The following is an 18,085-nucleotide window of genomic DNA, read 5'->3' as shown; positions in this document are numbered from 1 at the left end:
TAAGACCATCGATCTCCAGGGGCTTGATACGGAAGGACAGTGAGATTTTCTTTTCCTCCTCCAGCTGTTCCTTAGTCTTGTTGCGTTCCATCTGGGCGTTGGACATGCCGAACTGTTAACCGCAAAAAAAAAAACACAAAAACAAAATTTTTAATCAGCAGATTAACACACTTTTCCCAATAGAGACATCGCAAGAAACCCCTGTTGTGCCATACTTACGGAGCTATCCTTCTTGGTAATGGTAAAGTTGGGTCCCTTCTTATCTTTGTCTTTCATGGCCTGGAGCATAGCTTGACGCTTCTTCTCGGCCTCTTCCAGACGCTTTCGCTTTTCGTCGATTTCGCGCTGCTTCTTCTCCTCGATCTCGCGGACGCGGCGCTCCTCCTCCTCCTTCTTGCGTTGAGCCATACGCTGCTCCTCTTCCGCTCGGGAAACCTTGCGCTTGGCCTGTTTCTCCTTGAGCTTCTTGAGTTCATCTTCTTCCTTGGCTCGCTGTTTGCGCCACTCGTTAATGTACTCCTTCAGCTGTTCGTCCAAGTCTGAGCGCTTCTGGTCCTGGCGCTTAATGAACTCGGGATCGTCTCCCCTGGGAGGGTTGAGCGAACCGTGCGTGGGGGAGAAAGTTCACCATTCGCATTCGGGGAGATATGCAAAAGACAAGAGCACAGAGCAGAGTTTAGCAAGAATTAAAAAAAAAGCAAGGGAAGAAAGATGTACGGTTTGATGCAGCTTGATGCGGTCGCACGAAAGGATCACACATGCCCGTGCCCTTGCCCTTGGGAGGGTAGTACACGGGGTAGTGATCCGAGCAGCAGCAGCAGCAGCAGGCGCAGTCATGTTGGTATCATATTATATGGATGCAGTTTGAGTTTGTTGGTTGGGTTGGGCTAAGTTCTTAGCTCCACAGTGTGTTCAGATGTGTGTGTGTATTGGTAGAGGGCACAAAAAACACAATTCCCAAAAAGCTGTTCCTTTTTTGTTTGTACAGGCACATTCACGCACATTCAGCTCGTGTGTATAGAATGGTCAGTCTGTTCTTGTATGCCGGAAGGGTATGTGTTATATTGTGGGGCGTGTAATTTATTGAAAGAAAAAATCCACAAATTACGCAGATACACATAATGGTGGACACACTTAATAGACAACAAACAAACGAAAAAATGGGACACAAAAAACAATTGAAACACAAGCAACACACACACGCCACAAGCAGTTCGATGCAGTAGGTTTTCTCCTGTCAGAAGGATACAAAATTCAAAAATTTCAAACGAAAAATCCGGTAAACGTGTTGTCCGAACCGTTGTCGGCGTGAGCGAATCGTAGAAGAGATGTAAAATGTACGACGATGTAAGAAGTAGAAAGAGACGATCCAATTTGAGGGGGTATAATAGGCTTCACAGTTGGTAGTGATGGCAAGCGTAAAGCAGTTTTGGTGCAGTGCGAAAATGAAGAAACAATGGAGGATAAATGTATTTCTCTTGGGACGTTGAATTTGGGTTTGTGTGTGCTGGGGGAGGGAGGTGGAAAAAACGAAGTTTTTCGGCCAATTTTTGAGAACCATGTTTAATCAAATTTAAACTTTTATACCTCTCATCATCAGGTGAGCTTTTTAGAAGAGGAAAAAGCGTAAGGATTGAAAATAGTTGCAATATTACTGATAGTATAGGAGCCGAAGCGTATAGTTCACACGCGTAAAGACACGCCCAGAGGTACATTGTCCCCGAAAGTCCCGCGAAGGTACTGCTTGGTACTGCTTTGATGAGCTTTCTACTTCCCGTAGGCTTCACATCAAACGTGTCCCCACACAATCTTTGAACAGTTACAAACACAACTGTTGAACTTCGTATACTGGTCGGTGTAGTAAAGCTAGTGGTAAGTGTATTAATGGCCGGTGGAAGGTGAAAGCAACAGCAACACGTGGCGACCAATCCCGCAGGCATTGCGCGTTCCCGTTGGCGCCATTTTGGGAGACACCGGTGTTAATTGTGGTGAGAGCGAAGTGTATGTGTAATTATGTTGCAGCGTGTTCGGTCAATATGTTTGCTGGACACAAAATGAGCTTTAAATGTGACTCTCTAAACTTACTCGGATTTCGCTGCCGGCCTGGGGTGGTGTTTTGTGGTTGAGGATTTGGTTTTGTTTGAGAGGGGAGTTTTTTTTTTTTTTGTTTGGTGGGAAAGTTTGTTTGTTTGTGGTGATGATTTTTTTGGGACGGGGTGGTGCGTTCGTTGCATTTGGACAAACGGCAGGATAAGGCAAGATGATTTACACAGAACACAACAACGGCAGAATCAGGATGGATGTGTCAGATGGCGTCATTTTTTTTTTTTTTGGGTTTTGGTTTTGTTTTTGTCGGACGGATTTCGGAGGACGGGCACGAGCAGGATACGCATGGACGATGGCAGGCAGTATTTTGTACGGGTTGAGTCCAGTGCACAGTTGTTCGGGGTTTGAGCGGAACGACAAATGGCAAGATCGTAGACAACGACAACGTGGCAGCATGGTGTGAGGCGTTTCGGCGAGCGATGAGGATGACAAAATTACCATTGTACACAAAAAAGTGGCGTTCCGTGTCGCCAAAAACGAGTCAAAATGCATGTGTTTTGTGTGTTGTATAAAACGAGAGAGAGAGAAAGAGAGAAAGAGAGGGAGAAAAAAATACACAAAGGGTATCAAAATGATGGTACCACATCGTCGATCGTTGATATGTACATAAATGAGAAGAAAAAAATGTAAAACAAAATTAAACCAAAAAAACACTTAACACTATTGTACAAAAATGAGAACAAAACAACAAAAAAATTAGGAAAAAGGTTGTAATTCACACTGGTTCTGGAGCTGGAACTTGAAGGCGTCGCGTTGAAATGAAGCACACAGTTCATCGATGTTATGCGGGGCAAACCAATGAGTACAGTACGCCTTCCAGTGCGGCAGTGCATCAGTGCATTCTATGCCTTCCTATGGAACCGGTACGGTTCGCAGGACTTAGGGACAAGGATATAGTGTTTCACATCATTTGGCACCGGTGCCTACTTTGGAACGGTACAAAAAACTTTCAACCATCGCTGCTTCTCGATTAACCAACGTTCATTTCAGCGCCCATTTTTTTTAAATTAAAATTATTTGCTTCTAATTACAAGGATTAGTGTTTTTTTGTTTGTTGTTGTTGTTGTTTTTCATAACAGTCAATACACACACACGTTCGCGCGATTAGTAAAACATTTTTTCCTTTTTCTCTGTTTTTTTTTACTCTAACAAAAGAAGCATTTCGTGCACTTAGGGAGTTTCAAGGGCGGTATGTTTGGATTTGTTTGTTTGATTTTTGAGGTTTTTTCCTTCTATTTTTACAATAACTACAACATAAGAAATGTTTACCCACTTGTGTTGTTGACCCTTCTGAAGATCAGTTACAATCGATCGGTGGCAATTGTTAAATTTGTTTTAATTTTCGTTTTTTGTGTGCAATTTTTCCACAAAGAAAAACGATAGAAACGAGCTTTTCTGGGTACGATTAGCAGTAAACAATTTTAAAATCATACGTAACTTAGCTTCAACATACAAAAAAAAAAAAAAAAGATTGATAAGTCGATTCCATCTTGTGCGAATCGATTTCAAAAACCGTGTTTTTAAATTATTTTCTTTAAAATTAATAGTTCTTTTAAAACAAACTTTAAAACAACTTAAAGCAAAGTTAACACGTGTTTTTTACCGCCCCAGACGCACGCACTACGGTACATCTGCGGCTGCGTGGACAACCATTACGAAAAACTGTAATCAACCTTACACTATCCATACTAGGTCGTTCTACAGTACTTGAAGTAGTAAAACCACGGTTGGGTATATATTTGGAAGGTTGGTAGTAGTAGTAGTAGTAGTTGGATGGTGATGACAGGTAGGACAGGTAAGTTAACACTAATGAAGGTAAACGTCTTGAAACGTTTGTTTTTTTTTTTTTAAGGTAACAACTACAAGGACACGAGGACACTTACTTCCTGGAAATAGAGAGAAAATTCTACATTTAGAAATTTTCCTTCAAATTGCACTTTTGGGGTATTTTTTGGGGCGCAATTGAGGACGTTGGCGACTTTTATCGAGCAAGAATTTGGAGGAACAAAAAAAGGGGATAGTAAGAAGGTTGGATTGGTTCTAAACGGAGGTTTAGGATTGGAAAATTGAAATTGGTAAAAGATTGTGCATTGAAACAATGTGCTAATAAGAGGTGCGCAATTAGAAAAGTGTAGAAAAACTTGCAATGGTGCTATAAGATCAGCCTCTAGCATCCAGATTCCAGGAGCATACAGAATGATAGTTTGAAAATATTTTTTTGTTTCACGTGATAGTTATCTGCTTTACCAATTGTTTAAGCTATTTTGTTTTTGACCATTTAAAACAACTGTAGTTTTGTGTGTTGTGATTATGTGAGTAAATTGCTTATTTATTTTACTTTAAATGTATTAGTTTAAAGCGATTGTTGATTTAAATTTGCATCCTATGACATTATTTTTTTAATTACTGTTCCCATTTTGGAAAAACAAGCATACGGAAACATTGTTCGAGCTATTCTTCTACTTTTTTCCTAATTGGGTTGCACAACATTTATCTAGTTTCTAAACTAATGATAAGTTATAAAATAAATGCTTCTAATTTTTTTCTCTTTGGTTTAGAATTTTCTTTAAAGAAAATGCGTTTCGTTGAGCCGGGCACGAATTTTAATAGTTCTATTATTGACAATGGCACAAGTATTCACGTAGGCAGACGCGCAATAATAAACATGGCAGTGATAGTAGAGCATAATTTATCATATACAGAGGGCCACAAATAGAGATAAATAAATAGAAGAGAAAGAGAGAGAGAAAAAGTGAGCAAGAGAGAGAGAGAGAGAGAGAGAGAGAGATTTGACGACAACTGAACCTCAATGTGCCTCGAGTTTTTTTTTTTTTTGATGCACCGATTTGCTTGAACTTACTGTTCTTCTCTGGTTTCCTCGACGACCTCCTCCTCCGAGCTAAAAGAAATGGATGTTTGGTTGAGAACAGGGAATGGATTAAATGAAAAGTTGAAGGAAAATTTTGATTTCATACGGTTCGATCGCATAACCGTCGAGAATTTGGATTTTTTTGTTTTGTATTTTTGAATTCCGAAAGCCAAAAAGATAAGAAAGAAGGGAAGGAAGGGAGAGTGAATGGAAATATAGGAACTACTCCACCAGTAGGTTTTAATGGAGTCCCACCTTCATTATCCGCTAGATTACTGCCTGGAAAAATAAACACCCGTTTCCAAAATGATGCACCAAAGTGGAGAAAAATAAAAAAGACACCGAGAGAAGCAAATATTCAGCCGCCATAAGAGAACCATTGGCCTGAACGTTGGTTGGTTTGGAGAGAAAAAAAGGAGGATCCTTATTCTGATAAAATAAAACCACAAATTTCACAAACGACGTCTACCATTGCCAGGAACTAAAAATCTAAGTAAAAACAAAGTTACAAAATCCAATAAACCTAAGTAACATAGCTTAAACTCATAGGACGGCAAAAGACAAAACGAAAGGGACGAAATATCATGAAGAAAAGGTTAGCAAAATACGTATAGATGATAAAGTTGTGTGTAACGTTTAAGCTACGTGAAAACTGAACTGAACAATAACAACAATAAAAAACACAAAACTGTGTAGCATTTGAAAGAAAAAATGGAGAATTTCTAACAAAACAAACAACATAAACACTATTTGCAAAGAGGAAAGCATGGGCAATAGGTTGAACAGCAGACAGGAGTGACAGCAAAGTGTTCATCACTTTTTAGCTGACAGGAAAATTAACTGTATTTGATAAACGTACAAACGGGTCAACAGGTAAAGGGTCAAACTGAACTATCAAAATGAAGAAAATGGTGAAGGTGAAAGGCTAGGGGAAAAAACAGGAGTGTAGCGGTAATAAAAAAATGGCATCTTGTGCAAAGAGTTCTATGTAAAAACGAGACTTAACGATAGCAGAAAGAAATGGCAGACATTTTAAACAAAACAACAAAAGAAAAATACAGCTTAATAAAATGAAAAACAAAACTACTAGTCAAAAGATATACTAAAGGGGCAATAAGATGGTGAAAAAAAAAGACAAAACGAACCAAACCAAAGTGAACAAAACAGAACAAAATGGAACAAAACAGCGAAAGATCACAAAACGTGTAACACGACAGTAGGAAACGAGTATAACATAAAACGAGTGTGTAACAAATAAAAATAGCACAAATATAGAAAAAAGAGCGGTAAATTAAACCAACGTAACTACAGATGGATACGGTACAGGGGGTGACTTTAAACTGTGGTGGTGATGGTAGGTGGAAGAGGGTGGCGACGAACGGTCAAACGAGCAGTAGTACTGTGCTTTTCGGTTTTCGTGTGTTTTTTTTTAATTTTTTGTCTGGGTGCGATCGTGTAGAGCAATAGTATGGGAATAGTTTTTGCTGTTGTGTGTAATACTTACGAATACTCTTCATCGTCAGACATGGTGGCAGGGGTACGCTAAGACCTGGTAAACCGAAGGGAAGGGGGGAAGAAAAAAGGGGGAAAAATGGAAGTGTAAGTAAATGTCGAGAGAACAAGAAGGATAAATTTATGATTGTTGGATGAAATTTTTTTGAATTTTCTTTTTAGAAAATGCTTTTCTTTGCATAACATATTGTAAGGAAACATTATTTAAAATAATTGAAAAAATACTACAAAAGTCTTCATTCTTTGCTTACGAAACGGAACAATCAATCATTTATGTAGAACATAATGTTTTACGCAAAATTTTCCATCTGAAACAAACAGGTTTCCGTAAAACCATTCCGTACACGAACTTCGTACCAATGATCTAAAAATAACTAAATCTATTTCTGCCTGGCCTGGGATTCATCGCATTGGTATTGAGAGTGAAAACGACCCAGAAAACGGATAAAGAAAAAGAGAGCGAGAGCAAAAAAAAAGAAGGCAAAATCAACCATTAAATAAATGGGATGGTTTTCGCATACAAAAAAGATAACTTTTTCCAGGGAAAATTATCCATTAAATCGTCACCGTCGGTCGTCCAACAGTAAAAAAAAAGAAAAATCGCTAAAAAACAACTTCCCGACGTAACCAACAACTTGAGACCGAAGGAAACTGTGCCAACTATTACAAAATTTCGCCCACGTACCAAAGAAGACCCCCGTCGGCCTGTCGTGAAAAATTCACACACAAAAAATGTCACCATTCCTATTGACCGTTCCGCAGTGTACGCAAACGGGCGGCTCGAAGAAAAAAAAAAAGAAGCAGGCAACAGGCAGCCCCATCGTCGCAAGCGAAAAAGTCTATTTTTAATCGCCAACATCTTGTCCGCGCCCACGAGGCGGCCGGCCCGACGTCGAAAGTGTGCGTTCTTCTGGGTTTTCTTTCCATTGGTGTTGTTTGTTCTTCGCTTGTTTTGTGTTGAAAGAGTTTAACCAAATCTCTAAATCTCGCTTATCCTAGCCATCGCGCAGCCCCGATTCGAACGCCGTCACGCAGGCGCAAAAAAAAAAATGGAGACATGCGCGCACACATGCATACACAAACATTCATCGCTATTTCGGGATCTGTATGGCGGAGCGCCTAGGTGCCTATCTATGATATGAATGGTTGGTGGTGGTGGATGAGCGGCCGTAGCGCATCTTGTCCTCCAAGGCTAACCATATCTGGTTCGATCGTATCCGGCTGCAAAATGAAAAGCAAACACAGCGCATACATAGTGCAATTATGCGTTCATGTTCAAATAGATGCTAGTGTGACCTATACAATACAACTTTTTTTTATTCATAAAGGACGGCCAGGCCGTATTGCTACAATACAAAATTAAAATGAACAGAATAAATATTATCTCAAGATCTGGAAGCAAAACATTCCATCAATATGATTGTTTTAAGTCTCTGAAAAACAATTGTAAAAATACAAAACACTCCAAACAATGTTTATCATGGGGATCTTCAAAAGGAAAGCTAAATTATTCTGGTTCAATGGCGGCGATCAATTTATGCAATTAGACCGACACGTAAAGTTTCTCAAGCTAGTTCAATGTAGGCAGTCTACATAGCAACCGACAAACATGTTCTCCAGATCAACTCGCCAACAGTGATCGCTGATCGGCAAAAATCAAGGGTCTGCGTTTGCGCACAGCACGTACGATCATAGCAAATTTCTGTTCTTCACACATACACACATACACACACAAACACAAGCACACCGGGAGGGGGAAAAAAGGCCAGGGATCCGCTGGTGTAAATATAGCTCCCAAGCAATAGCTCATTTTCCACCATCGAGAGGCACAGCCGCCACTGTTTGCCGTATCATCCTGTACCAGTCCCAGTAGGAGTTCTAACATAACCATTTAACGATCACTGATCACTTTCATCCTTATCAGTCCTTTTTTTCCAAGTGGGACGCGCCTCTGCCAACACAGATGCCACGATTGATCAAACTCTTTTGCTAAGAAACATCATTATGCAACTGTATGTTTTCTCGCTCTCTCTCTCTCCCCCTCTCTTTTCACACACAACGGGCACGTACGGACACACAAGCACAAGCAAGATCACTGTTTTCCAATGCACGGCAAGGCTGGAGAAAGATGTAATGGGTTGCAGCGATTACGATCAGCACCAGCTAGAGCCTTCTCGATATTAGACGAACGTGTGGGCACACTGTAATTTTTTGGCAGCGCTCTAAATAACGTTTAACAACGCTCCCAAAATCCATTTTCTCAGCAAAGCCAATAGTGCCAATATTCCGTAGCTTTTTTTTTGCGAAGACAAACAGTACGGTTTTGGAACGCTTCGCTATCTTTTTTTCGGAGGTAGTAGCAGGAGGTCTCCTATGCGAAAAAATGATGTTGAACAACACTTACTGCTTCTACAAGAAAATGAATGTACGCACTGATCCGGCGGCCGTCGTCGAACTCAGTGTCACTGCAAGCGATGACTGAATCAAGCAGCTCCCGGGACCGTTGGATCCGGCCTAGAAATGATCGTCCGAACCAGCCACGATCGTGGGTTGCGAACTTGGTTCGGTTTTTTATCCTCCGTTTCGCTCACCCGCACGCCCATCGCGTTGGTCTGTCTGTGTGTATGTGATCTTATGGTGCGTTCGGATGTAGCACCCAGCAAAAGATTGCACATTTTTTGGTACGCTCGTTCGTGGCGAGGTGTGTTCTATTTTCAGTGCGAACACGAACATCTTTTCCTAGCCGTAGCAGCAGCGGCCAGCAAACCTATCCTGCCCGAATGGCCCTTGCTAGTTTGCTTGGTTTGGCAGGCGCAGATAGATTTACCGTTTGCTTTTTTTCTTTTTCTTTTTTGCATGTTCCCAGCAGTGTCTGGGTGGGTTTTGTGGTGCTTAATGTGTGTGCGAAAGGTAGAAAGAATAGAGAGAGCGTGGGCTAATCTGCGCAGAGCGGTTGAATGGTCGTTGATTATTTCGTTGCCCTGCCTTACTATCCTCGCAGGATACGCGCAAAACCCTTCGGGCTACCCGCATACTACTAACTCTGGAAGATGGAGATTAGTACAGCAGTCTTAAATCGATATGCGTGATCGTATTCGCTCATACACATCATCTGTTAGATTGAAAAAAAATTCCTAAAGTCAAAGCAACATATCACATCATTTCAAATTTCAACTATTCGCTCCTTCATCTAACACCATCGAAAAGCGTTTGAAGCGATCCGATTGCTCAATAGAGTATGAAGTGGGTTGTTGAGTACCTGCTCGAGAGCAGTAGGGTGCAAAATTGAATGTTTAACGATGCAACAACTCATGCAACAGCACACGGAACGCACCGTGCATTCCGAAACGAATCGTTTCGCGCGAACTCTTGTCTGTTTGTCTGCCTTCGTCCAACGTGCTTTTGTTCGCGTTTGCGTTGGACGTAACCGGACGTTACACCATCGTACTGTTATGTGTCGATTTTTGAACGAGTTGTCGCATGAATAATAGCGTATCAGAATATGATTAGCTGTCACAAGGCAGTTACTCATGCCAAAATCGGTTGCTTCTGCCAAAGGTAACATTGGTTCTAGTAGTTAACGATAGCCCTTAGGTTATAGGTTGGGGTAGGAGTTGTTTGACCAGATAGAGGATAGAAATGAAGATGTAAACACACAAGCTATCGTACAGCAATATAATAATTTATGGCGATCCTCATTAGAACGATTTTTATTTGTATAAGGTACCAGGCGTCTCCATGAATGGATTGAAATGCTATTTTAATTTTATTTTAATTCAAACCAATAGCTGTTTAAATGTTTTTTTAAGCATAAAATGTTTATGTTTATGTTTATGTTTTAATCCATTTACATATTTTTCCGTTTATTATTATGCAGCTTTCATGATGTTTAAGTAGATTTAATTATAATGGAGACGCCTAGTCATTTGTACAAATGCCATAATACAGCAGAAAGCGTATTTAAAACGGACAAAATTGCAAAACCCATGCATTATTTACAAAAACGGTTGATTGATTTCGCGATGAGTATCTTAAGCAGCATCAAATCGGTTCCTGCAATCCACCGTGAATGATGGAATGTCGTCCAACCGGCCAAGCTAAATGTGGCATGTCACCGCTAACGCCGGCTACAACCAACCAACGAAGCCATAGCTGCTGAAGAAAAATTTCATGCTCCACCAAGACTACGTCATATCGTGACAGATAAATATAATTTCTTAATTTCGAACGGCCTACGCACGGCTCGGCAGTGTTCGTGCAGGCCGCCGTCGCCAAAACGGTGGTCCATCATCCCATTCAGGTGATTCTTTTTGTTTTCCGTTCAGCGTGCTACCCGTTGCGCGCTGTGCACCGGCTGTGCCCCGGCCAAAAGGCAACTAACTGGGTCGGGAGCCAATTTTTAAAGGCTCGTTCACTGCAGCAATAGTACGCGCAGGGGTTGGTCGTGGAATCTGTTGGGACACGATCGTGTGCTGTTATTTATAACGGTTAGAGAAGAAGCTCTCCACAGCGCAGGTCACGTATGAGTGTGTATGTGTATTTGCAAATGCGCGCAACGTTGATGGTAGCGGCGATCAGCACAATAAGCATACCCGCCTTGCCGATTCAACGAGCAACCAGCAGCTCCGTCAGGTGGTTAATCATTCACACAGGGGTTTAAAAAAGGTAACAGCCATTTTTCAAGCTCAATGAAGCATTATGATCATCCCTGTGACACAAGGGAAGGTAAAGTCGTGCCATCCGAAAAGGTCAGGATGCAAATGTGAAGAGAACTGGTAATTTTTTTTTTGCTAATTATTTTGCTCTTGTTGAACAACTAAATGCAGCTAACCGTAACAGTTCAACCAGCGCAATGTAGCTAATGGCTAATACAGAGTACTTATACCTCCCCAGAGCAGAAACTCTTTTGTTTGAACAATCGTGGTCGATCTTCACAGCATAGACAAAAGCTTGGTTCGTTTCGTTCGTCGTACTTGCAGCTACATTCCTGCTTTAAATTACCCATTTGTTTGGCTGCGGATGCTATTTATGCGACCTATTTTTAGGTTTTTCGTGTGGTTTAGTTATTACACCCACCGGTTTTGCTACGATTCTTACACGCAGCTTGGACGAACGACAGATCACACGTAGAAATGGGGCCAGTCCTGGTATCGAAATGAAATCCTCATCTTTCGGCTGCGAATGGTTCGATCCACTGGTTGGCGGCATCGGTAGTGCAGTTGGATCGAAGTGTGGGAACGTTTTGGGAACTGGTTTGATCCGTTTGTCAAAATGTGTCAATTGGCACTGCAGAAAGTAGAAAAAAACAATCCATCTCATGAGAATAGATTTAAAAACCTCGTCTGAAATAGATCGGACAATGATGATAATAATAAAAAATCTTAAAGTAGAACTTGCAGAGTACAGCAGTTAATCTAATTCGTGGGAACTTGTTCTCATTATTTGCTACACTACAATTATTATCAGCATTGATTTCTCTCGTCGAACGGCGTCAAGATCAGTAGTTATCATTGAAGTAGTACTAGCTATGAAATGTACAATTCATTAGAAAATTTTATCCAAAAAAGCCTCTTTACTAAGCTGTCTTTCACAGACTTTGTAGTATGAAATATTTTCAAAAATTGATTTCATTGCTTACGGACATATACCACTTGGTAGTTCTGCTTGATTTATATTAACATGGTTAGAAATATTATTTCCAAACATTATGCTTATATATTACTTCTTAAAACACTCTTGAAAAAGAAAAATAACGTACTGCCTTCTCAACATGTGTTGCGTATGTGTTCAATCACTATTTAAAGATATTTCTCGAATTACAAAAACAATATTTAGCTACACATACACAAACACACAAATTATTCATAACCCATTTCTAGATTTTTCCAGACATCTACGCAACTGGCGCGTCACATACATTTGTGAACCGTTCGCTGCGAAGCGTTGATAAACATGTACGATAGTGCGCCGGTATACGGTTGTAGTCAAAAGCAACAACAAAAAAAACGACTTTACTCCAAGCAACTCTGTCCACACTGGTAGCCACTACCCACACGCATGATTTAAATCCGTTGAAAGAGTATTGGCTGTGGAACGAAATTCTCCTGTTTCCACGCAATGCTAACACTGCTATTGGAGTTGTGTAGTGTAAATGAATGCTTATTTTTCATACTTGTTTTCCCTATTTATTCCCGTCCCGGATCCGAGAGTCACCCGTGTGGAGTGCTCAATGGTTCATGAATGTTAAACGCTGAAAAACAACACAGCTAGAAGCGTACACTATCTTGTACAAAAAACGTAAAAAAGCACATTGAAAAGATATGAATAAACCGTGAAAGAAAAACACCGGCCCGTGTACGATCGTTTGTACCAGTTGTTTGACTCCATACAGTTGACAAACTTGGATAAGAAGGTCATCCGGTTGCATGGTGGGAAATAGCGGTTACGGGGAAGCGATGAAGCAGCGAACACGAAACGGAGTTTATTTTTAGCCATACAAAATGGTACAAGAAACTCGATCCATAACAGATCGCTGTAAAGGCTCATAAAGACAATACGATGTTCGGTTTAGCGGTTCGATTAACGATGACATCACGGCGCACAAGGCGTCTCCATAGGATGGTTCTTGAAAATTTGAGGAATGTTTTTTTGTTATTTTTTGGAAGATTTTTTTAATTTAAAACACAAAAACAGGAAAGGTAAAATACTTCTTATCAACTTTTAAGACATCAACATCACTTAAAATACATTGAAAAAACGTTAAAAAGGGGGACATTTACTCATTAAATTACTTACATTTAACCCTTCTAACGATCAGTTTAGCAGTTTTTATTCATGCCTTTCAATCGAGTTTTCAATATGATATTAGAAATTTGTTCCATTATAAAATCGTTAGAAAGTAAATTAGATTGATACCAAAATCATATAAAATAGCTCTGATAAGTTGTTAAATTATCATTTTCATCATTGACCTACTACAATCCATTTAATATTTCGATACATATTCGCACATAAAACGTCTATTACACGGTTTTGCACTCACTAACCCCCTTTTCCCTCTCAATCACATGGATCGCAATGCAATGGCCATGGTTAGTAGATGCAAGATGTCAGGTAAGACATGAAACTCGGGATCATTTGCTATTCGAAATAACGTTTTTTTTTCTTTCTATTTTTTGTTTAGCGAACTATGATTTGCTTCACAGTGGTGTGCGTACATGTGTGTCTATGTGGGTTTTTTGACACCTCCCTCGACCACCTTCAGGTATTCTTCCGCTGCAAAACGAACAGCAAAATTCGGTGCGGTTTATTTTCGTACATCACAGCTCTCCTCGCTCTCTTTCTCCTTCTCTCTTTCTCTCTAACGATACTGTATCGAATCTGCATAATACATACATCTCGCCTCACAAACACATTCGAGCATCACGCACCGGCACCATACCCCATTGCGATCGATGCCATCGGTGCGGTCGCGTGTGTATTATTTAATTCGATAAATATAGAACCGTGTAGCGAATGCGGTACGGTTAGTCACCGTGTAGGAATGAAGCGAAGCAAACATGAGGCGTCTGCGCAGATCGTGCGAACTGTGCGCAGTGCGAGTTTTTTTTTTAATGGCAGAGATAAACGTGGGGGGAGGGGAGAATAGAGATCTGGCAAAGCTAGCAATTTCGATGCGATTTGCCCGTAACAAACCACCCAACGACTACGCAACATACGAGATGCGATCACCAACACATACGTGGCGAAACTTTGTTCGCTTCCCTAGGTAGAGGATGTTTCAATGGACCGTGGGAAGGAAATACAACGAAAAAAAAAGGATCAGAACACCTTCTAAGTAAATAATGGGACGCCTCCGCGAGGTGAGGGTTGACTGTCGGGTGTGTTTACATTTTGGAGAAGAAGGTTAGAAATTTCGAAAGCAGTAGAATTGCGATCGATGAAGTTGGGCACGACAAGGGGTGGAAAGTAAGAAGGACAGGAACGTAAAGAAAGGCAGGTGTTTGCTAGGCCAACGGAAATCGTACAGAACACGAGGGAGGTCTAACGTTTCATGGATAAAATTGTTGATGCGATCCATTGACAATGAAGTTACATTGTAAGAGTATTTTCTGGAAGATATTGAGAGGATGATTAAATTCTGCTTAAATTGTACTGTGCCATTGCTATGGAGAGGTCACTTCGACCCTTAAATCAACGATTCGAAGCTTAATTGAAACGGTATCCCGTGCCGTTACACCGCCGTGTATCCTGGCATCAAACAAACCTTGCGAATTCAGCAAATTTGTTGAAATCTGAATGTGATCTAATTATACTGGCCCTGGCCAAAGCAGTATAAAAAACAAGAATAAAAAAGCAAATTATACGTCTTTTCCCTCTCACTCTCTACATAGATTCGTTAGTAAGAAACGATCGCGGCTGTGTGCGAGTTGCAACGTCTCGGCGATCATAAATTCTTCATAAGATTCGTCCAAAGGATCAACTTGCGGGACTGGGGGAACAGTATTTTCGCAGACCTCAAAATTGGTTTTCTTCGCGTATTCTGCATGGCGGGAAGCACACTCCTCGGCGGGAAGCAGGTGCAAAAGCATGTTGAAAGTATCTATTGCACATGAGGAGGTCACATTGGGGTGTGTGATTAATATTTTTCGATATGATTTGAGCCACCCGCGGATGGAGAAAATTGTGTAAAACTTTACAAATTATTTGCCAACATCGTTAGTTGTTGGTTAGACTCTATTTATACATGTTTTATGGAGCAATTTAGCATGTTATGCGTAATAAAACATTCGAATAGCAGACTTGTAAACAGGCCTTACTTGCCGCTGATGCCACTTTTTTACTGATCGTTAAAACGATCTTCATGCTCGTTCGCTGATAGTGTGAAAATTTTATTGACCATTGAAACGATTGATTGGGGCGGTTCGGTGGTATAGGCGATATTGACGCCGGTCTTTATACGGGAGGACCAGGGTTCAGATCCCATCCGAACGGTCCTCCCGTTGTGAGGACTGATTAACTTCACTACGTGGTATTCATAAAGTCAAACAATACGGCCAGGCCGTTCTTACGAAACAAAAAAAAAAAAAGAAACGATTGATTAATTATTGAAACGATCTTTTCTATATTTGTACTCATTTTCTTCGACAGATTTTACACCTCTATGATGTATCATAATGTATTAAGTACATTAAGAAGAAAATAGTATTTTAAATAATTTTGAAACTTCTTTCCATAGTCTACAACGGATTTTCATTTTTTTTTTTTGAACCCAAAACTACAACTCATTTCGAAAATTTTTGACTTATGTTAATTTTAATTCTTTTAAATTAAAAAAAAAACAATTTGTGATTTTTACTTTCCAATTCCAGTATCCCTATCATTGCTGTTTCTCCGTACCTTCTTCCTCCATGTAGCATGTACGGCACAGCTGTGCACAATGTGCGTTGCACGTAAACTTGCCACAACTGTGGCACGTAATGCGTGTCGTTTTATTACGTGCCCTACTGCACAGGTAGCACCGGCCTCGTACATCTCGTCGATTGTCCAACACCGGCACGGTTTCATACTCTTCCCTACTCACCCCTAGAAAAATAGCGATGCGTTGTTTTAATGTCCGCGGTAGCGATTTTTGGTCCAGCCTCTTCCGTGCCTGCGGTCTTAGCAGCTCGAGTGCCATATTGACCAGAAAATCACGCCGACTAACTTTTTCCTCCTCGCCGTGATTTAGCTGATAGATGCACCAAGCATTGAAGGCGCATAGATTCATTAGGTTGAAAAACATAGCCATTGGCCAACGGCGAGTGCATCGCGAGACATCGTACATTGTGCACATTTGCTGGATCGTTCCGATGGTATTTTTGGTTTGGTTGTAAAGTTCAGTCAGCTGCAAAAGCCGAACTTGCCTTTGATTTTCATCAGGCTCTTCAGTTTCTTCCGGATCGGCCTCCGTGAAGGAGGACATTAGTAGCATTACATCCTTCCGTCTGGTTATGTACGATACGAGCGTAACCGTTTCGTGGTACGCGGCCAGAATGCTTTGCTCCGAACGTCCCCTGTTCGAGACGAACGCTTTTGGAATGTCTTGGTACGTTTTTTTCACTTCGCCTATGACCATAGTTCGGCTTGCGTACAGTTTCTTGATCAGCTCTGGGGATGTGAATGAAGATCCCATTATGACCGTTTTCTGCTTACCCTGTATGGGTTCCGTCAAGCGCATAGCCACATCGATAGGTTCATAGCTCAAGTTATACGGATTTTCGTTACCCGGTACGCACACTTCCAGATTGCTGATGTACCAAGTCTCGCAGTCCGCCAGCAAGTGAAACTTTAATCCCGCCCTACCGGATACATTCCCCAAAAATTGTCGAAAATCACATTTCCCTTTAAACTGTACCGTTTGTCCATCCAGCATCAGGCAACGACCGGGACGAACATTTTTCTGGAAGTTGGTTACTATTCGCTCGTAGATCTCTCTTATCGGTGCCAGCTTATCGCCTTCCGTTTCGTCCAGCCCCGCAGCCGGATCATCGAAGCGCACGTTACGTATGAGAAAGTGATACCGAAGCGAGGTCATCGTGAGATAGACCGCTTCTAATCCGGTTCCCATTTTACTGTCGAACAGATACTCAATGTTTTCCCGTCCATCGCGTACCGTACCGGCAATAAACAACACACCCAGCAAAGCTCTGATTTCCGTTTCATCTGTTAAATTCGCATCACGCTCACGGCTGTAGTTCGGTTGTCCCACCTTAATCTGCTCGTTGGTGTATTCCGTAATCATGGCAATTACATCGGCATCGATAAAAAGCGACAAGCAATCGGCGAACGTTTTTGCCGATTTAGCCAAGCCAACCGGTACGGAACGTGGATGTGCCAGTTTGCGACCCATAGTACCGGTATGTTCGGGTGGTTTGATGGACCAAACGGAGTTTTGTAACGCATCCCGCGCATCGTCAATGCTTTCAATTTTGAACGTACTTCCGTTTGGCTCTTCATTTATGAAATTCACACCATCGGAAGTATTTTGTTCATCGAAAGAGTTCACATATTCCTCAATATACTCGATATCCTCGTAGATAACGTCTTCCTCCTTAATTTGGAAGTCTTCAACCTCTTCCGACAGCCACTGCGCCGTCGATGGGTGTGTCATTTGTGAGCTAGAAGTAAGAAAGCAATTGATTAGAAAAGTGAATTCTGGCACCAATTTTTGTGTTTAACCGAGATGCGAGATCTTTACCACTGTTTCGTTGGCCAATTTTTTAAATTTTCCGCTCAAAGTTCGCGCTCTTGTACACACAGCACCAAATGTAAACGAAATTTCTCTGGAATCGGAAGGTCGCTTTGGCGACAGACGTCATCCGTTCGAGGAGTTCTATATTTCTAATGCAAATTACTACTTCGCTGAAATTTCTTTCACTTAATCTATATTTGCACATAAAAGTGCATTAAGCAACGCAAGTGTAATACATTTTATTCACTGAATTTACACAGCTATGGACGCTTTTTTCCGCGGAAATCTATGCATACCATCGATGGGCAGTGCGTAGCAATTGACAGCAGCAATTGTTGTGTGATGTAATGCGTACATGTGTGGTG

General features: G+C 41.1%; 4 protein-coding genes across 10 annotated transcripts in view; 1 reads left to right on the top strand and 3 right to left on the bottom strand.

Moving 5' to 3' along the window:
• The window catches only part of LOC126558336 (troponin T, skeletal muscle), a 10,758-nt gene extending 1,715 nt beyond the window's left edge, over window positions 1–9,043 (bottom strand). For 3 of the 6 annotated variants that reach the window (XM_050214331.1, XM_050214336.1, XM_050214337.1), the window contains exons 1-5: window positions 8,892–9,042; window positions 6,480–6,524; window positions 4,967–5,005; window positions 220–586; window positions 1–112 (exon numbers count right to left, since the gene is read on the bottom strand). The exon at window positions 1–112 is cut by the window's left edge and continues 107 nt beyond it. In XM_050214331.1, the coding sequence (XP_050070288.1) occupies window positions 1–112; window positions 220–586; window positions 4,967–5,005; window positions 6,480–6,502 (541 nt within the window). In that variant the 5' untranslated portion in view covers window positions 6,503–6,524; window positions 8,892–9,042. Of the gene's footprint in view, window positions 113–219; window positions 587–4,966; window positions 5,006–6,479; window positions 6,525–8,891 lie in introns of all 6 variants that reach the window. The other 3 variants (XM_050214332.1, XM_050214334.1, XM_050214333.1) reach the window with 3 other exon arrangements.
• LOC126558034 (cellular tumor antigen p53-like) overlaps window positions 1–18,085 on the bottom strand; it is a 444,866-nt gene that overhangs the window by 14,784 nt on the left and 411,997 nt on the right. The gene's annotated exons all lie outside the window — the stretch shown is intronic.
• LOC126556871 (brain tumor protein) overlaps window positions 1–18,085 on the top strand; it is a 138,181-nt gene that overhangs the window by 101,834 nt on the left and 18,262 nt on the right. The window lies entirely within an intron of this gene.
• On the bottom strand, window positions 15,867–17,639 carry LOC126565505 (uncharacterized). The gene has a single exon (XM_050222691.1). It carries the CDS (start codon window positions 17,637–17,639, stop codon window positions 15,867–15,869), a length of 1,773 nt encoding a protein of 590 aa, XP_050078648.1.

This window comes from Anopheles maculipalpis, chromosome 2RL (genome assembly GCF_943734695.1).
Source record: "Anopheles maculipalpis chromosome 2RL, idAnoMacuDA_375_x, whole genome shotgun sequence".
Lineage (NCBI taxonomy): Eukaryota > Metazoa > Arthropoda > Insecta > Diptera > Culicidae > Anopheles > Anopheles maculipalpis.
Note: the sequence above shows the minus strand (reverse complement) of the source record. Positions and strands in the feature narration are given on the sequence as shown.

Excerpts from the sequence above, each read along its gene's own strand:
- LOC126565505 (XM_050222691.1), bottom strand. The coding sequence starts at position 17,639 with ATGACACACCCATCGACGGCGCAGTGGCTGTCGGAAGAGGTTGAAGAC.